The following is a 20278-nucleotide window of genomic DNA, read 5'->3' as shown; positions in this document are numbered from 1 at the left end:
ACCATCTGACTAATAGAAAACAGCCAGGTTGCTGCATGACAGAATAACCAAATTGTTGATAATACCAAAATGTCAAAAAGGATTATCCTATACATCTGCGGGCCTAATCACACACTTTGTCTTTGCAAAAAGTATTCAGGAAATATGAACTTTTTCACCTATTTTCTGAATATGTTGTTCGTATTTTATGTGATGGTCCAACACAAAGCACCTTATGGAGCCACTTTTTGCTTATACTACAAAACTTTTGAAGTATGACTTAACTAGCTTAACACATTTTAAGAATTATTTTGTTTTCAGTCAGATTAGATACGCAGAGTATTTGAAGTATTTGAAGTTTACTCTTCAATATTTGATAGATATTGAATTGGCAATCCTAAATCCTAAAAAAAAAAAATCATCTAAACTTCAGTGGGTGAGGTGAAGCCTTCGACACGGTCATTTAAGGATTGTCCTGTATTTAGCTCCGGCCATCTTCTCACCCACTCCAACAAACTTCCCGGGTTCCTTCAGGAGAAACGCAACCACACCGCATAATACAGTCATAGCCATGTTTCGCAGTGCTAATACGGGGTAATGAGCTGTAATAGTTTTTCTGCCGTGTTCCTTGGTTTTCATGATGCTGTTTGTTCACTAATGCTCTCTAACAAACCTCAAAGGCCTTCACAGATCAGCTGCATTTATACCAAGGAACAAAAGAACATAGATGAGGTCTATTTATTGTTTTCTTGTGGTGACTTGTGAAGACAAAGTTCAACAATTGGGTGAACTTTGAAGTTTTGCAAAGCATATAACGCTTTAACTTCACATTTATGCGCCACATTGTGTGGTCCTTCGCAGAAAGAAACTCATTAAGGTTCGTAGATGCATCATAATAAAAGGTGAGCAATCGATTATAGTTTAACTTGGCCTGTAGATATACTTTCAGCAACATTTAAGGATTTTATAGGTAATGCTAAATGTGTCTAAACAAAATTAAGCCATAAAGGCTTCGTCTCACCCACGAACAATAACTCTGTTTTTTTTTCCCACTCAGTCATGACATTAATGGACTGTGTGCGTTCACCATAACTTTCCCCATCGAAAGCATTTTTCATTAATGCATCGCATATTCTTAACATTTCTGCGTGAGGTATGTGCAAGTCAACGTTTCACTTTCACTGTGCCGTATTGTTAGCCTAAATTGCAATAGTGTGTGCAAACTGTTTTGGTTGAGATGTAAATGGACATGAAAGCGACTTCAAAGGACTGAGGTATCAGATTCAGACATAGGCTGCTTTGCCTGAGCTGACAAACGAGGAGCCGTTATGTGGAAAGCACAGGAATTTACAGGGTCTACCTTTCATCTACACAGGTGGGCTTGTGTGTATGCGTGAGTGTATCTTGTGCATAAGAAGGCACAGAGGGGAGGAAATGCTTAATTATGCCCATCAGATCCCAAAACAGAAAGATGACTAGACTTTTGGGCATAAAACATAAATCTGGTTGGTGTTTCACAAGTTAAGATATGATTTCAGAGACTGGGGCACATAAATGAGTCTTAGCCTTAAGCTTCAATAGATTATATTGAAGGTTATAATGCTTGAGGTTGCATTGCATGTTTGAAAAAAAAACAAAAAAAAAACAGTAACAGTAAGAAGACTCTCTGTGTCAGGGATCAAGAAGTGATCCCAGATCCTTTCTGTGGCAGAGATTTAATGCTTAGTGGAGATGTTTCATGTTACTTTGCACTGTACAGAAACACACTATGTAAGATGGATATAGAACAAACAAAAACATAAAATGTTGTCCGTAGCAACAGCACTGTGTCATGAAAAGCTGTCACATTTTGCCGAATAGCTTTTGTTTCCATGCAAAATACACAATTTCATCTCATGCATATGGAGTGGGATTACTGCGCATTCTATTCCAAAGCAAGAGAGGAAGAAACAAGTTTCAAATTTTGTTTACCTCACATTAACTGTTAATTGCTCATTCAAATTATAATTTGTTGTACTTGTTCTCCACAGAAAGTGAAGAAGGTGGAGTATTGAGCTGTGCAAGCAAAAAGACGCTTTAAGATTTAGCTTATACCTGTGAATCGCTTAGCTAATGTTTAGTTGCATAAACACCGTTTCCTGTAACTGTTTCACATGTGGTACATAGATAGAATCAACCAACCTTTGGCAACTGTGAACATTTATTCTAGCCCAAAATGATATGATTGCATTTCACAATTACTTTGCATTACTTGGCGTTGCCTCAGAAACAATGTTGGATGTCATGCTTTATGTTCTCTATTAGACAGCAGTCCTTGATTTATACTTTTCACCACATAACATTCTCTTGTTGGTCTGGAACCACGATTCTGCTCACTCACTTGTGTGCTTGGGATCACTGACTCTTTTTAAACAACATTTTCAAATGCAACTCCTCTTCGGCATGAGGCGACAATTCGCATGGAGATGCAAAAAAAAAAATGCCTCAGTCACCACATGTCATTGTACTGTGGATTGAACTCAGAATCTTGGGGGGATTATTTGATGAAATGTGAATCCTCCAGACCCAAAAAGAACAAATCCCTGTGATTGATCCATTAAATGTTGCACCATTTAATGGATCAATCACACACACACACACACACACTCTGTCTTCAGGGCAGACAGTGTATTCTTTGGCATATTGTAATGCAGAACATTTTCTGTGATTGTTTTATGCATCAAATACTTTCTTTTCAACTTTTTAATCAAATTATGTGGTTCTTCCTAACAGTGTCTGGAATGACCCATTTTCACTGATTCATTACAACACAATTAGCTGCTTTTGTCCTTAAACAGGGGTCAATTTTTTGATTCCTGTATTTTTTTTTCACTTGACTGATTGAGCTACCCCCAGTACATTAAATGATGCAGAAAACATGTCATGACTATTTTGCCCATTTGTTTTCTTTCTTTCATTCTTTTTTTTCCATTTTTCTTTTTTACCAAAAACAGTTATTATAAGAAGGGCTCAATTGCTACAATGCCAAAAAAGATTTTTCTTGTGGAGAAGTGTTCCAGTAGTTTTTGACATGCAATTTTAAATCAAATAAATTTAAAAATAGTTTATAGTTATAATAGTCTTTTATATTTAAAATGGTATTTTCTCTCAGGAGTCACTCACTCTTGTGTGATGGATGCTGCCGACTGATTGAGCTACCCCCAGTACATTAAATGATGCAGAAAACATGTCATGACTATTTTGCCCATTTGTTTTCTTTCTTTCATTCTTTTTTTTCCATTTTTCTTTTTTACCAAAAACACCAAAAACAGTTATTATAAGAAGGGCTCAATTGCTACAATGCCAAAAAAGATTTTTCTTGTGGAGAAGTGTTCCAGTAGTTTTTGACATGCAATTTTAAATCAAATAAATTTAAAAATAGTTTATAGTTATAATAGTCTTTTATATTTAAAATGGTATTTTCTCTCAGGAGTCACTCACTCTTGTGTGATGGATGCTGCCTGTTATTTGGACGTTATCGTTTGAAAATCTGTCTTCATCCTGAGTAAAGTTAATACTCATAACAAAAAACTGTATAATTTCCATGCTATGAAATTCATTTGAGTAACTTTTAATTGTGGAATAGTATCAGTCAAATCAGGAAACTCTACTGAATGAAATCACCGATTGCTGCGTTTAATAATGTGCACTTACGGCGAGATTAGATTACACCCGTGTGATCTCTGAAGGCAAATTGAACATTGGATTTCATTTAGGCAACATAAGAGTAATGCAGGCAGAAGAGAAATGCATAGCACAATTTTTAGATTTCTAGTATGTGAAATGCTACAAATATTTAGCATTTGTGCATTCATGCATCGTGTTGCATTTATTTCCTTACAGAATTTTTGTGTTGGTTTCTCACAATCAGCTTGAAAGCTGAATACCTGTAGAGCCATTAAAACAAAATGCCTCGATAAGAGGCTAACCAGCAAACACTGATAAATCGAACTGCTTGTGATAACAGCGCTGACCCACGACATCACAAAGGGCAACCGACAAGAAGGCAGTTTTTCATTCAATTTATTTTGTTAGTTTAATTTCTATAGCAGGTGAGGGAACATAACGGTCACATATGGGTTTTCTTGAGCATAGTTTTCAGAAATCACAGTGTTTCAGACATGGACATGAACATCTTAAAAAAATGACAAGAAGAAAGGGCCAAGAGGAAACTTAAAAACACGATGTCACTTTTTCCTACACAACTTCTCCTTCATGGTCCTTCAATTGCCCCCTTTGATTCGCACACATACACACACACACACACACGCACGCACGCACGCACGCACGCACGCACGCACGCACGCACGCACACATTCGCACAATGTGTTGTCATCCCCTCCCCCAGTCCCCAAAAAGGCAAACAAAACAATAAAACAAAACCTCAGGAACAAATAGATATATTTATATATAATATATATATTTACTCTTTAAAAATAGAACTTCGGTCTAGATACTAACATCTGTACAAACTACAAAAATAAAAATTTTAATATAAATAATTTATATGGCATGACATTAACATCTTTCTTGAAATAAACTACAAACCACCGCGAGAGCCCCTTGCTCTCGACCCCCATCCCTCATCAGAGTCTGACGCGGTCTGCTCGAACTGGAAAGCGGTGCTTTTGCTTCATAATTCCCCAACTGCAGTAGCTAGACGACTCAACTTTCATATTTACAAAGAGTAAGAAAACGGAAGAAGCTGCCGCTTGAAACATGACAAAGACAATAGATCCGCATGTTTATCCCTGCAGTTTAAACTGGCAGTGACGAGACCAATACTGAACGACTGAAGCCTTGTTCTCAGTCCGAGGGGGGAAGCAAAACGAGTAGAAAGTGAGTCGAAACGAGTTGAGGCACCAAGGTCGACTAAACCAGTTCAGAGTCAAAACAACATGACACTGTTGCTACTCAAAAAAGGGGGGAAGAATCAAATAAAAATAACTCCCTTTGCATTTTTAAAATTCCCTTTTCGACGAGGCGAACAACACTTTTTCGACAAAGTGACTAAACCCTCACCTTCCACCCTCACAAAAAAAACCCCAAAAAAAACACATAAACAAGCTTACACAAACTGCTGAAAAAATTAACATAAGTTATCGGAGCTCCTTCAAGTAGATTAAAACTGCAGAGGATGTTGAGACAAAGTTGGAGTTAGGAGCGTTGCTTTCCAGCACGATGGCTAAATGATTCAAAAGGTTTTAGAGCCTAAACGGAGAACATAATACTGACCTTTAATTGCTGGGATAATGAGAAAAAGGGGGGACACACTGAAGGCACAATGGTTACTGCTGTTAGGAAACAGTATCTGCTGTGTAATTCCCGGCAACCTGTGACAAAGAACTTGGACCCAACAGATTGTTTATGACGAAGTATTTCATAGTATAATACTGTGAAAAATAAAAAAATAAAAAAAGAGGAGGGAAGGGGTGTGGGATAGGTTGGGGGACTGCACTTATTAAGGCAAATTGCCTGAAAGGAAATCGGAAATGTAGCAGCAAGAAAAAAAACAACAACAAAATAACACAAATAGAAATAAACACTGACCATGTACGTTCAATACTCTAATACCTTAATAAAATCTCACTTTCTGTGAAAACACATAGAACATTTCTTATTCTATACAAAGTGGGACGGAAAACGAATCCACATCCCCACATGAAAATAATCTTTTACATCTTACATAAGAGTATACCCAAGTTATACAGTACTCTTTTAAATAGCTTCCCTCTTCTGTTTTTAGTATTAAAATATATATACTCATAGATTTATATAACTCTTAAAACAAGTAATTTCATTTTTTCATGTTCTTGATGTGAATCCTCTCTGTTTTTTGTTGTTGTTGTTTTTTTCATGTGAAGTCTATGTACAGTTAAGAGTTTGAGACACAGTGAGGAGGTCGAGGTGCTTCTGGGATCCAGAGACTCAAAGTGAGAGAGTCTCTAGCAGTCTTTAGATGCCTGGATCCTCAGCCCACCTGCAGCACACAGGAGGAAACAGGAAACAGTCAGCAAATAAAGCTCTCATTTCAAAACGTCTCATAGGTTTGCTAAAAAGGTCAGCAGAGGAACCTGGCTCACCTTGTGACTTGCCGAGTTGATATTCCGCCTGGACCTGTGTCGCCTCCAAGTCTTGGAGCTCTAGAGAGTCTCTGTTGCACGAAGAGTATTTTGTTTTGTTGCCACAAGTCCTTCTAGCAGCTTCAAAACAGTCCGACTCGCTGTCCACGTCAAAACCTTCATGCATGTAGCCTTGATAGGCGGTCCCCGGTAACGTCGGGTGCACGGCCACCGTAACGGAGGCCGTAGCAGTCACCATGGTGACAGGGCCCCCAGCGGGGCCTTGTTGCATTGGCAGGGAAGAGTTGCTGTGACCGCAGCTCGGCCCTTTAGTCCTGTTTGGCTGAGGCCCTCTGCTGTTCTGCAGCCTGGGGCCACTGTGACAAGTCCTCCCAGGGAAATGAGCTTTGTCGCTGGGTAAGCGTTGAGGCGACTGATCCTGCAGTCTCTGGAGATCGCTCTGCTGCTCATACTTGTTTCCGTCCCAGCATGTCACCTGGGAGCCGACAGGTGGTTGCAGACTGTGGTTGGATTCACATAACGGTTCAACCCTCCCGCCGACTGCGTTTTCCCTAAAGGGCTTCAGCACCTAAAACAAATGCAACATTTGTATGTTACACACGAGTACAAATACAAGATTAAAGAGGAGTTACACATACATCTTTGAAGATTCGTGCGCTCGTGGTGCTTACCGTTAGTTTGGGGAAGCTTGGGTTCTTGCTGGCTTCCACCAGTATGTGAGACGTTGTGGAAGGAGCGGTCGCTTGGTGCGACGCTTGGTACGCGCTCCTGTCACAGTACTTATAGTCCTCCTCCCCGATCCCAGAGGTCGTCGTCACCTCGGAGTAGTATTCCGAGTCCGACGACTCAGAAAACGCTTGCTGCCGCGGCGAGCGCGGATGGTTGTGGGCTGTGAAGTATCCGTGGTGGGCCATCGGAGGAGGCAGCGGCGGCTCGGGAGAAGGTGTCGGCAGGCAGCTGGCGCTGTCAACCGGGGTGACTTCAGCTGGAGGGCCCAGCATGGAGAGGAGGACTGGGAGGAGAACTAAGCCATTCAGCATCCCCAAAACAGTCAGAATGGCGAGGACGGCAAAGAAATACCTGCGAGATGAACAGATGTAGAGCTTTGATTAGATCAAAAAGAGAAATATAATTAACAATTTTCAGCTCATGTAGTCCTTATAAATCCTTGTGGAGCAAGAAATTAGTGAACACACCTCAGCTACGGGGTTGTGCTTACAAAAGAATTAAAAAAAAAAAAACAACAAATAGCTAACTGTAGTATCAGTGAGGTGTTAAAGCGAAGTAAGACGAAACACAAAAATCTAGGACGCTATTTTAATGTAAACTTCTATATATTAAGACATTTCTGAGAGAGAGAGCGAGAGTCATTCCTCGGATAACAGCACAGTTGCTTTTTTTCTACCTTTGTTTTCTTCTAAGCTTTCAACTTCTGTCACTCGTGGAACAAACACTGTTGGCAGGCTTTCAGAAATCTCAGAGCAAAGGTAAGGATTCACAAGGAAAAACACAAACAACAGCTGTTTTTGTAATGCTAGCCGGGCTATCATGTATAAAGTATGTCATTATTTTATCTTTATTTAAAAACAAAACAAAACAGTAAAACCTTACTTTACTTGGACAAACGTTGCGTGCTGTCGCACGTTATTATTTAGCCAAACTTTTGATAACTCTAAGTAATTTCATTTGAAATCAATAATTTTATTAATCTAATCAGTTGAGTTTTTCCTTGACTCTTATACAAAAATGAGCAAGACCACATGGCTTAAAACCACGTGATCACTGTGTGCATGACATACACACACACACACACACACACACACACACGCATACACACGCACAGCTGCTGTACATGAGGAAGAAAAGTAGCTCAGGGAAGGCTGGGAAAACCCAATGCTTGTGTATCAAAGGAGTTGGAAGAGAGGCTAATCTGACTCCCCACTCAGCTTAAACATGCTTTGATGCCTCTTGTGCTGCTTCTGCACAACTTTCTCCTCTCGCTCTGTTTTTCTTCTTCTTTTTTTTTTGCAGCTCCCACTGCATGCGTGCTTGTTTTGTGCATGTGTGCGTGCATCTCGACGGAGCTCCAGGGAGGCCAGGGGTGGAGGCACGCCACAAGAAAGAGCTCCCCCGAGCAAATTAGAGAGGACTCCACTTAAACACTAACAGAAAACGCGAAGGGAGAGAGACGGTAAGATGCTTTAAGTCTGCTAAGCCAGACTTTAGGAGGTGAAAGAAATGAGGGGGAAAAAATAATGAAGTTGGCACGAGGTGAAGGCAGAAAAAAAAAAAAAAACAACAAAAAAAGAAGGAAAGCAGTGGAGTTGTTATGGAAAGACGCTTCTTCATAATCGCTTGAAATGGTTATTACTGCTATTCAACAAGTAAAGTCCTTGTTTTTTTTTCTTCTCAGGAAAGATTAAAAACCTCAAATAAAACCAAAATCATATTAGGCCATTGAAGTCTGAAGCTAGCTATTATGGAATTCAAAATACCACAGCGGGCTCCTTTATGTGACACTTTTTACTTTACTTACAGACAAAAAGAGACAACTAGACCCCCCACTTCCCCCCCCATCAGTCACTGTCAGGAATTTAGTGGCTTACACAAACTAATGTTTTCCAGTTGTGGTCAGGCCTGGAAAGGGATTCATGTACATACATGAAGGTATATGTGTTTCTGTTTGTAAAAAATAAATAAAATAAAAGAGAGAGAGAGAGAGAGAGAGAGAGAGACTGGTGAGAAGAGTCTCTATTCATGCTTGTTTGTGTATTCAGCACATTACAAGGCCAGAAGATGTTTACACCAGCATGTTTATGCTGCTCCCCAGCTAGCCTGCTTTGCCTCACCCCATTTGCCCAAATACAACTGCAGCTAAACAAGACCTCCAACGGAGCCTCGGCCCCTCTGCCTCACCTCTTCCCGTCCTCTGGCCATATGTTGCACGCCAACCACTTTCTAGTGATTTTTTCCCCCTTTTCTTTTAGTTTTCTCGGATTTGCTTATAACTTCAGTTCTCCATCTCTGTGGAGGTTCCCTTTACTATATTTGAACCACCCATAAGAACCACACATCCGTGCAAGTCAGCTAACCCTCCCAAGACTCCCACTCCCTGCCTCTCCTTCTGCTTCTGTGTGAGTTTCTTCAGAAAAACTGGCTGTTTTTATGTCACGGAGGCCTGTTGCAGTCTGTGAGCTCAAGGTTGTGGTTTCGGGTTTGGGCCGAGACCACGTTCTGCTGAAAAACATGGAGCTATTCGGCTTTTTTTTCCACTTAGCCCATGAAGTGCAAGAAAGAAAGGAAAAAAAAGAAAGAAAGAAAGAAAAAAGAAGGACGCATTACGACGCACATGCACAAGATTTACACTTCACTCGCAAGACACGCACAGGCACTGAGAACAGAGACGGAAGGAACAGTCTCTGTTGGTGGGCTGCATAACATCTGACTGGCTGACCAGTTCAAATTTAGCTCCAGTTTTTATTACGGCATCCGACATGGAAGGGAAAGAATGCCAAATGGATGATAGGAATTTTTACAGATTCCCCGAGTGTGTGTGTGTGTGTGTGTGTGTCAGAGAGAGAGAGAGACACACACAGAGCGAGGGAGTCAGAGAGAGACACCACCCAGTGGGCAGCAGAAAGCTTCCATGTTTACAAGCAGCTGCTACACAACACTGATGTTTTCCCCATTTGTTGCATTCTGAAGTTGGGGATCTGTGTGTGTGCATGCGCGCGCGTGTGTGTGTGTGTGTGTGTGTGTGTGTGTGTGTGTGTGTCCTCCTGGAGTGACAGAACCAGCTGTGTAGTAGACACTGTCTGCATGCATGCGTGCGTGTGTGTGTGTGAGAAGAAAGATAGAGGAAAACACTTCCACCTGCATCAAGCCCTTAGCTCCCAACCCAAGAAAGCTTCCCTTTGCAACCCAGTTAGGAGAAGCAAAAACACCCGCATCCATCTCACCTCATGATGAAGTCAAACTCTGATCCCGCCAGCATGAGAACACCCAGCAACGTGGAGATTGCGCCATCAACCACTGGGGCAAACATGTGTTCCAGTGCCACCGCTGAGCGCTTGTTTCTGTTGCCAATCGCTGTCAGGAAGCCCTGTGGCCAAAAAAAAAAGGGGGGAAAGGTAGGGATGAGGAAGAAGTTGGAAATCTTTCCAATCATCCAAAATGTGTTTGTGGCGGGCGAAGCTTGGCAGGCTACAAAACTGCTGGATTACTGCGCTTAACATCACACTGTGCTACAATAAAAGTCTGCCAGCATAAGGGAGGAAGCCAAAATAAATCCTTAATCACAAACATTTCACCTTCATTACTTTCCATTTAACAAAACTACAGGAGTCTCTGCTTTGAACTGATGTGGGCTTTGTGGAGAACAAATTAAAGGGCCGGTCTTTCAGTATTTCTTCCATCTTTTTTATTTTACAGGTTTCAAGCAAAACGAGCGTTTCACCGATAGCCGCTGCGGACTGAAGACCTACCAGGGCAATGTGAACCGTAAACTCCACGCCGATGCCCACCGATGCGATCAGGATGACCACGGGAATGGCACTGAGCTTGATGCCAATCAGGCCCATGATGCCAAACAACTCCACCGTCATCATGGCCAAGATAAACACCTGAAACGCACACACAAAGAAAAGTTATGACTCTGGTGTGGAAGAAAATTAAGAATGAGGGAACAGAATAAGAAACAAACAAAAAAATGGCCTTGAAAGAGGTAATTATCAGTAATTTTGTAATTCATCATTTAGCTGGCTTGACCGTTTTCGTACACTCATGCTACAAAACTGTGACCCTGTACTCATATTCAAATTTCTAGCTCTGGGCAAATGACTCAGAGTACTTCAAATCTTTTATGACCATTGAACACAACATTCTACCAGTTCACGCTAACTGTACAGCTATCGGATGTGGAAAGTTTTGCTATAGGAGGAAGACTCAAAGTCAACTAATTCTGCAAAGTGTTTGAATATAAAGTCATAGAAATGTTTGAAGCCATACTAAAAAAAAAATAATAATAAAAATCCTCCAGGCTGCAAGAGAGCAAGAGAGAGCAAGACTAACAGGAGAGCTGAACAAAGCACAGTACTTGGTCTGTTCCTTCAGAGCTTTTAAACTCTGTATGTTGAGGAATTTGTTAGATTAAGAAACATCAGCATTGTAGAAATCTCAAGAGTTCAGGTGTGGATCTGCATTCTTTAGGAGGTACATACAGTAATGTAAAAAAAAAAAAAAAATATATATATATATATATATATATATATTTTTTTTTTTTTTATTGCAAAACCCCACTGTCACACACCCAGTTTGACACAAACTCAGCTCCTAATATAAAGAATCACTAGAAAAAAACAACTAAATGTCAAAGATTCACAGAAACAGAGGAAACTGGATGTATCCCTATATGAAAATAGATTAAAAAAAAAGAAAAAAAAAGAATAGACATATGCCTGGGAAGATGGAGCGTTTGATCCCAGCATGAGTCTCGAGCTTAGGCAGAGTTACAGTGGAAATGATAAAAGCATTTTTATTGTTCAACCGCACACAGGCAAGAGGGACTTGTCACCTGCTGGCATCATACTTGCCTGCCAATCTCAATCAGAGCTACTAAAGCAATGCCTTTTAAATAAAACATACTATCTACAGACAAACCCAGGTGTTGCCTTACAGAGTTCATCAACATATGTGTTTTTAATGTATGTGTGTGCATGTATTAGGGATGTTTCTCTCCAAATCACATGAAGATGCGCCCATATATATATATATATATATATATATATATATATATATATATATATATATATATATATTTTTTTTTTTTTTTTTTTTTTTTTTTCTGATGGATGACTTGAGCAGGCCAAGGTTACAACTGGACCGATCTGCTCTCTTCCTGTGTCTCTCCTTCTCCCTTTGACCAAAACAGCAAGTGGGCTGGAGGTACAGGCTTCAGGAGGCTAAAGGCTGTTTTGACTGTTTTGCATTTCCTTTTTTTTTTTTTTTTTCTGAGGCGAAGCAAACCTATGCTAGAATGACAATGTCTCTGTGTGTGAGAGAGTGGCCCTCTGCAGAGACAAACAAGGGCCCCTAGACAGAGTTGGCGAGCTATGCTGAGAGGAGTGAAAAGAAAGAAAAATGAAGAGTGGAGGAAGGAAGACAGTAATGAACTTTAGGACAGAATTGGGAAATGGCAGAATGGATGAGTGATGGAAAGACGAGGCAAATAAGCGGTGGAGGGGCAGGACTTACAATGATGCCAGCCGTCCAGGGGTTGAGCAGGAGAATGGCGCATACCAGGAAGGTACAGGCCAGCACAACGCTAATTGACAGCAGGAACCAGTGACGGAGGCCGATGTACTGTTCCCAGAACAGGAAGGGGTAACCGTTAGGGTAGTTGAGCACGCCCTTGCGGCTGAACTCATCACAAATGGCACGCACGCTCTCGATGGCCTCCACGAAGTCACTAGCCTGCCGAAGGCCGTTCAGGTAGAAGGGAAACTGAGCAAACTCCAGGGGTTCCGCTGAGGGGACTGAACAGAGGAAAAGATTATTTTGTCGTCTCTACTGAGAGACATACGTGCAAAAACGTACTCGTTTTAAAAAAATAAAATAAATTAAATAAAACACTTACTGCGCAGATTTTCTCCTGTGGTGTCATACTTGTCATGAATCCACTCTCTGGGGTGAGGGTAGAAGTTGGCCTGGGACGCGGCATAGCCCAGGGGGTCATTACTGACCCACACGGTCAGGTAAATGTAAAACACCTCCGGGGGGATCAAACCCTCGGCATCCACCAGCCGGCGAGAAGTCAGCTAAAGAAAGATCCATGCATTAATTTTCCCCTGGGCAACAGGCTAGACCAGGACAGTGACATCTGGTTATCAGTTCTGAGGTACCTGGCTGCGGTTGAAAGGCTCTTTCTTGGAGCCTGTCTGGATGAGCAGCTTGTACGCCAGAGCTCCATCTTCGGTACCATTCCTGTAGCTGTCAGCTGTAATCCGGCCCGTCTGCCAGTCAGCATCAAAAGCAGCCTGGAGACCTACGCGTGAGGTAAAAACACACAAAAAGGAAGAATTATTGTGGATATTACTTGGAAATGCCTTGATTCTTATAACCATAAAAGCAGAAAGTTTTTCCAGATGTTTCTCTTTGTATGAGGTGACAGTGAAAATGTGAAAGCTCATGTTTCCTCTCCCCCCTGCCCCCCACAGTTGGCCCTGATTGACCTGTTAACTATTACTTCCTCTTGACTGGGCCTTTGACACGTTATAACCTAAGGACACCCACACACACACAAATGTACACATGCATGCAAAGATAACCCATGACCTCAACCTATCGACTACGCCACCCATGAGTCCAGGTGGAGGGGGGTGGATAGTATGACTGAACTTTTGCTCACCCTTTGCAAATTCTCAACCCCACTCCCTCTGCTCACCGCAAGACGACTTTAGTAAAGCAAAAAGTGGAAGAATTGGTTTATTTTTGTCTTTTTCTGGTCAGCGAAAGCGAAAAATCTAAGAGCTAACATGTCATAATGATGACAATACACTAGAGTATTCTGTATAAGTGTAACTACAGGTTGTATATTTTTAGCATAAGTCAGATATATCACACCGATGTAAAGTGTCTGTGGTTCATTCAGGCTGGAAGAAAGCGAGAGAGACTGATACTTCAACAGAAAACAGGAAGGAAATATAAAACACGTGAACAAGCACAACAAAGATGCTCTATGTTATCCTTTTAAACTTTCAACTGGTGAATGTTAAGGAACAATTTTAAATTGGATATGTTGGCAGCTTACAAACATTGATGTTAGCAACTCCAATTATGCTAATCGCTAACACAAGATGCTAAATTGTGTCATTAATTTGTCCTTATTTTGTTTCAAATATTATTAAGCCCCTAATTTATAGCAACCCTTCTCTCACTCGTGTGGTGTGACTTTAGTTATGGTCCTTATATTAAAGGTAAAGACCCCTCACAGATGAAAGACCTTTGATTATCTTCTATTATACTTCTGTAAGAGCAATCTGAATTGGAAGAGTTGGAAACAACAGGCTGAGGTTTCAGGAAAACTGGTGATAAGAAATCAGCCACAAAATGTTGCACTTATAGAATAGACCCAACTACAAGAAAAAAAAAAGTTTTTTTCATTTAAAGAAAACTTCAAGAGGCTGGGGAAAGTTTATTTTTTTAAAAACTATAAGCTCTTTACCGTTCAGCCAGTCCTGGAAGTAGTGCAGCCACATGCGGGGCAGCTTGTTGTCGCCGTCTCGGACTACGTATTTGACAGAGTTGAAGGCGTTGTGCAGCTGAATCAGCAGCCTCTGAGATCGGGCATAGTCGAACCCGTCCATCGTCACTAAGTACATGTTGTAGAAGGAGAAGTACTTGAACTGCGCATCGATGAAGTCGTACTCCTTGGTGTCGCGGGGCACGATGTCGGTCAGGTAGAGGCCGTCATGCACCATGGTGGTCCCGTACAGCCCGAGGCTGAGAAGTCCCAGGAAGAGAACCACCACTGCGACTTTGCTCTTGGGCTTCAGGAGCAGGGGGGCGTACTTTTCCCGGGCGAACTTGGACAGGTTCCAGTGAAGGAAGGGGAGCGGGACGCACTCCTTCCCCGATTTGGAGTCTTCCACCTGGGCTAGGAGGTCCCGCGTGGAGCTGGAGGTCGGGGTGAAGAGCTGGGAGCCGTAGTGTTCTGGCACAGAGGTGGTGGTTGGGGAAGGTGATGCAGCTAGGGAGAATAAAATATAGATATCAAATGTTAGAGTGTTTTGGATTAAATATGACTAATCCTTTCCTATATTGTGACTCCAAATGATTCATGTACCCTGAGTCTGTGCTGTGGGGCAGACAATGATGGAGGGAGAGCTTGTGGAGATCTGCGAAGTCGGTGGCAGAATTGTGACGATATGCTGACCCGCTGCGTCGCACTGCGTGAACGCTTGCACGGTTGTGGTGATTTGGGTGCTGGTGGTTATTGTCGGCCCTGCAGCATACTGGTGCGCATGCGCCGTCCCCGCCCCGGGCGCCTGAGACTGCTCGCTGGCTTCCGACAGCTCATGCGGCGAGAGGTGAATAACGCGATCAGCGCACGGGCTGTACAGGCAGCAGAGGATGTCCAAGCGTTTGTCCTCGCGCCGGTGGAGGTCCAAGCTGAGGATGGCAGGGAAGATGAGCAGCACCATGGCAAAATTAAACACCACCACAATGGCTGCCTGGGGAAGGAGAGAGAGAGAGAGAGAGAGAAGAGGAAAAACAAAGTGAGAAGAGAGTAAAATTACAGATCCATAATCGCAGCTGGGTTAAGTCAAAACTTTTTTTTTCAGTATCTTAGAGTACAGCCCAGTAAGTCAAGAAAATCCCTGCTCTAAATCAACAAGCCAGGAGGTTAGAAAGACAGGGCTAAGAGAGGAAGAGCGATTTGAAAGAAAAGAAAGAAGAAGAAAGCACATATATGTTGCGAGTCTGAGCAAAACCATCACCCCTGTTACCAACGCTTCCATCGCTGCCACCTCCCCCATTTCCCCGCACTCAGCTCAGGCCCTGGAGCTGACATTCTGTTATGTGGTTTCGAGTGTGAGCACATCTATGCGTGTGTGTTTATCTGTGCGCTTGTGTGTCTCAGACCACCCACAGTTAGTCACAGATCAGAGAAAACCGCTTTGACGGGCCAGTGATATACTGATCCACTACTCCCTCCTCTCTCCGTCTTCTTCTTTAAGTCTGTTCGCAGCCCTTTATGCTCTGAATATTTCATGTTATACACACATGCAAAGACATGCATCTACAAAAAAAAAAAAAAAAATCCAGGCCCTCTAGGTGCAGAGGCAGTAAAACCAGCAACAAAAGCTTTCGTTGCCGTGCATAAGTGTCACTTCTTTTAAGTTTTTTCTTTCATTTGCAAAAGAGCTTTGAGCTTCACGGTGCGCGATTGTGCGCTTGCCGCATTTATGTCCTAGCTGGAACATCCGCGTGAGAGTGGAATAAAAAAAACAAAAAAAAACAACAAAAAAAAAACATACCTGCAGAGAGAATGCCCGCAAGGCTGGGATGGGCACCAGGGCAGCCATGAAGAACGCAATCATGTTGTTTATGGAAGTCAGAGCCACGCTTGTGCCGGTGCGACGCAAGCAGTCTCCGGTCCGCTCCTTCACGCAAACGCAAAAACACAGATGAGTCAGAAGAGAATAAGAGAGGAGATGAAAAGGGAGGAGGGCAGTGTGGAGGAGATATTTAAAAAGTACCTTAAAGGGGATATTACTTCCTGCCTCTGTGAAGGAGTGGGCCAACAGAAACATGTCATCCACACCAATCCCCAGTGCCAGGAAGGGAAGCACCTGGGATGGGAAACGCATCCGTGGAGGGCAAAAGGGTCAGAATGAACATTTGAAGAAAGTTGACATCAAATTCTGGGCATTAAATCAAAGGAATTACCGCCCACACATACTTTTAAGATCACATTGTCCTCTGAACCAGTGGTTCACTTTTTTTAAAGCCCCCCCTCCCTCTCCCCCTTTTTGCCACCCATAAAAAGGGACTCATGCAACTACAAAATCCTAAATATTTCTGATTTATTCTAAGACAAAACAGCCCAAACATTAACTTCTCTGAAACTGTGACAACAACCTTAAATTTTAGTGCCTCAGTCTAGCAATTTCTGATACCAAAATTCAGTTTTTTCTTTTAGTTTATGCATGTCCTTCTTCCGCATAATGCCTTTTTAATCATAAACGCACCTCAAAAAAAATTACACAGTTAACACTTGCAGTAAGGCAATAAAAGCAGCATATGATGCAATAAAAGTCATCTTAATTTTAAGGTGGATAAATAATGTGCCATCGTCTATCCATCCGTCCATACAGCATAGGGCGTTGTCCTTTGTGTCGTACCTGTGTAGTAGCAGCGTTGAAAGAGAGGCCAAGTAGAGAGCAGAGACCCAGTCCTGCTGCCACCGACAGGGCTACCAGCAGGACCCCCGCCAGTCCGACAGCCCCCTGCGACTTGGCACAGTCCCACCTGAGCATCGTCACACAGGCGTAGGCCAACTAGGGAGAAGACATGCTGTGTAAACACCATAACCCTTCGCTTAAACTCCTCTCCTCATAAAAACACTCCGATTTCACTAGGCAATCACCATGAGCAAGTATCCTCCAGCGACTCTGATGACACTGACGTCAGAGAAGGACTTCATGATGTCGTTGAGGGTGGTTGTGGAGAAGGCATGGATAGACTGACTGGAATTTCCAGGGATGCTCTGGTGGACGACCTGTAAGGAAGTAACTAGTTGTCAAAACATGCTTTGCGGAACACAAGTGAAGAAAATCCGGGGAGGAAAAAAGTTAAAAAAAAAAAAAAAGGACCAATCTATCTTTTTGAAGTATGTCTTGAAAGTGAGCATGAATGTGTTTTTACATGTGGCAGCATGTGTGTGCGTCCACACATAAGTATGACAACTGAGGAGTAATGAGCACAGATGCCAGAGGTTAGGAGGTCAAAGGTGAAAAGGATGGGATCGCACGGTTCAGGCAGCCACTCTCTGCACACTCCTCACCACGCATGGACACAAAGTTTTCTGAGAATCTACCGGCGCACGCGAAAGTCGCCGTTCGCCATCTCAAAACAGATCTGCTCCTGTTGTTTAACGCGTCAAAGAGGAGGTCGTGCGTCTCGGTCAGTTTACATTGGGAGTTTGTTATCCACCCCCACTTCTCCCCACCACCCTCTCAGCAGTGGGTGTCGGCTATCATAGCAACAGCTTGTTCCTATAACTAGGGCTCTGACAGAGAGAGATGACTGCCCTGCTGCACACACATGCACACGGAAACCTGGTGCCCTGTTCACTTCATTCAGGGAGCCGAAGACTGATGGAATTCGAATACTGCATTGTGTGAGTGTGTGTGGGTGTGCGCGTGTGTGTGGGTGTGTGTACGCGGAGAACAACATTGCATAGGAAGAGTAAAACACCTAAAAAATAAAACATTTTATGTTTCATTAAAAGTTGCAACAATTATATGGCTTTAGGAATAACAGCGAGTTCACACCTCCACAAACTTCCTCTGCCAGGACTCGAGGATGGCGGTGGCCTTTTCCTCATTCCAGTTGATGTCGTGGATCTCGTAGTCGTCCTTGAAGTGTTCATAGAGCTGCTTGGGACTCATCAACAGGAACATGGACTGGAGAGCCTCCGCACTGCACGGGCATGCAAACACTGGATTAGCCGGGTGTTGAGCATCATCACCCGCTTCGAAGTGACATCACCTAAAGTACCCATCTCGGAAGCTGAACAATGAGTGTAATCGTATATTTGAGACAAAAACATTTAAGACTGTATTAAGAGAAGACAGCGGAGTTTGGCAAAGGAGTTGTCTCACACAATCAATGGACTAAACTAAATTGTGATTGGTAAAACAGGAGCAGATTAAGTCGGCATTAAGAAGAGATTCTTTAAAAAAAAAAAAAAAACAAGGCAAAAGCAAACCAGTGTGAATCTCAAATCTGCCGTCTGACCTGGTGCAGTACCTTAATTTGTGCTGAAATGCCTTAATAAATCCAGTGGAGCGGCTGTTTCCAAATGCTTTTTACCTCACAATCCCCAAAAGAAGAGTGCTGGAGACGACCGGCTCATTATTTATGGTCGAGGTAAACAACAAAGTCACAAGCCAGGTGAGCTAGGGTAAAATGACCCTCCAAAACAACTCAAACAACCATTATATTACTCCTTTTTATTCATTTATGACTACTGGAAATGTTTTTTACAATTATGGCAGAAGATATGCTTTAAAAATCTTGTTAAAAATTGATTTAGTATCTAGAAGTCATACATAGACCCCACACTGGTGTTTCATGACCTGCTGTGGGTCCAACTTTGGAAACTAGTAAAAGGACTTGGGTCAGCACCAGCCAATACGTTTTTCTCCTTCTTCTTTACTTCTTTCATGCAGAAAAAAAAAAAGGCGTTGTAATCCACGAGACTTCATTTGAATGTCAATTATCTTTAACTAGCCTACCAAACATTCGGTTTATTTATGAACCCCATTTGTCTCGGTATGTCTGGGTTAAGCTCCAGTCTGCTGTGTTATTCTTTCTCCTTGCAAATCTGCACACCTTAGCAGGGCATCCTGGCTGCTTTTGACACGCCCTCCCAGGATGAGCTCCTCCTGCCAGTGCATGAACTTCTGACTGAAGCCGTGGCATCCGCCCTGGAGACGCCCGGCAATGTCTGGACTCTGAAAAGAAGGAAAATTACAGGCCTTAGAAAAGTGATGCTCTGCCACTACAATCGTATATGACGCCTACATTTGCAATTTGGAAGCATGAGCTCACTTCTTCCTGCTCCTTATTGGGGGCACTGAGAGGACAGTCTGGGTCGGATGGGTCGAGGCACGGCCTGTCCATGTAGGCGTGTCCCACCTGAAGAAAAAAAAATTAAAAGGCAGCATTAAAGCCTTGGTGTCTGTGAAAGGTGCTGATAGTTTATAGGTTCTCTTTTTTTGTGTGTTTTGTTTGCTCAACCCAAAAAAAAAAAAAAAAAAGGTGAATCCCTGTGGTGCCCCAGAAGAGACTTTACCCTGAGCAGAGAACCACACTACCCATGTTCAAAACAGTTTCTAAGTAAACAAGCAAGTCTTCCCTTCAGTAAGTTACTGTGTGTTTCAATGTCTTACCTGGGCTTTGTCCAGCATCTCTTTAAAACCTTCCAGGGATGTGTACTGGCCCAGTTCTTCCATCAGCTTGACAGGATCTAAGTTCATCCACTGGATATCTGGCATGCCCCTGCAAAGCAAAAAAAAAAAAAAAAAAAAAACCTGACTTTTAATGGTCAACTATCCAGACCCGTTTCACCATAAAATCCTAACTTCAAGAGCAAACCCCGAACCCATCTCCTTTGCTTTACACGCTAATCTTTATTGCGAGCAGGAAAACGCCTAATCTGGTCTGTGCTCTTGCTCCTCTGCTGCACGGGGGCCACGCAGGAGGCGAGCTGCAGATACAGGATAAAATAGCGTTTATTATCCTGTTTCACGCTGCCACAATGCCCGGGAAAAAAAAAAAAAAAAAACAGGCACGGTGGCTGCCTGCTCACTTTCATTCCTCAGTGCCCTGCACCGAGTCATAACAATTACCTCTGCCTCGCAAACATCTTGATAAAGAGGAAAAAGTGA

General features: G+C 42.6%; 1 protein-coding gene across 2 annotated transcripts in view; it reads right to left on the bottom strand.

Annotated features, from left to right (window-relative positions):
- Nucleotides 1-4025: 4025 nt before the first annotated feature.
- ptch2 (patched 2) overlaps nt 4026-20278 on the bottom strand; it is a 30246-nt gene continuing 13993 nt past the window's right edge. Inside the window, exons 6-23 of one of the 2 annotated variants that reach the window (XM_015000140.2) lie at nt 19781-19889; nt 19440-19526; nt 19221-19342; nt 18158-18305; nt 17251-17382; nt 17006-17161; nt 16361-16453; nt 16139-16264; nt 14944-15331; nt 14323-14847; nt 13001-13143; nt 12736-12916; nt 12354-12634; nt 10586-10723; nt 10061-10203; nt 6773-7181; nt 6102-6669; nt 4026-5998 (exon numbers count right to left, since the gene is read on the bottom strand). In XM_015000140.2, coding sequence (XP_014855626.1) covers nt 5964-5998; nt 6102-6669; nt 6773-7181; nt 10061-10203; nt 10586-10723; nt 12354-12634; nt 12736-12916; nt 13001-13143; nt 14323-14847; nt 14944-15331; nt 16139-16264; nt 16361-16453; nt 17006-17161; nt 17251-17382; nt 18158-18305; nt 19221-19342; nt 19440-19526; nt 19781-19889 — 3784 coding nt within the window. In that variant the 3' untranslated portion in view covers nt 4026-5963. Of the gene's footprint in view, nt 5999-6101; nt 6670-6772; nt 7182-10060; nt 10204-10585; nt 10724-12353; nt 12635-12735; nt 12917-13000; nt 13144-14322; nt 14848-14943; nt 15332-16138; nt 16454-17005; nt 17162-17250; nt 17383-18157; nt 18306-19220; nt 19343-19439; nt 19527-19780; nt 19890-20278 lie in introns of both variants that reach the window. The other variant, XM_088014374.1, reaches the window with a different exon arrangement.

The sequence above is a fragment of the Poecilia mexicana genome, unplaced genomic scaffold, assembly GCF_051168715.1.
Source record: "Poecilia mexicana isolate PSO_F unplaced genomic scaffold, ASM5116871v1 scaffold_17, whole genome shotgun sequence".
In the NCBI taxonomy this organism is placed as follows: domain Eukaryota; kingdom Metazoa; phylum Chordata; class Actinopteri; order Cyprinodontiformes; family Poeciliidae; genus Poecilia; species Poecilia mexicana.
This window is presented reverse-complemented; position numbering and strand designations above follow the sequence as displayed.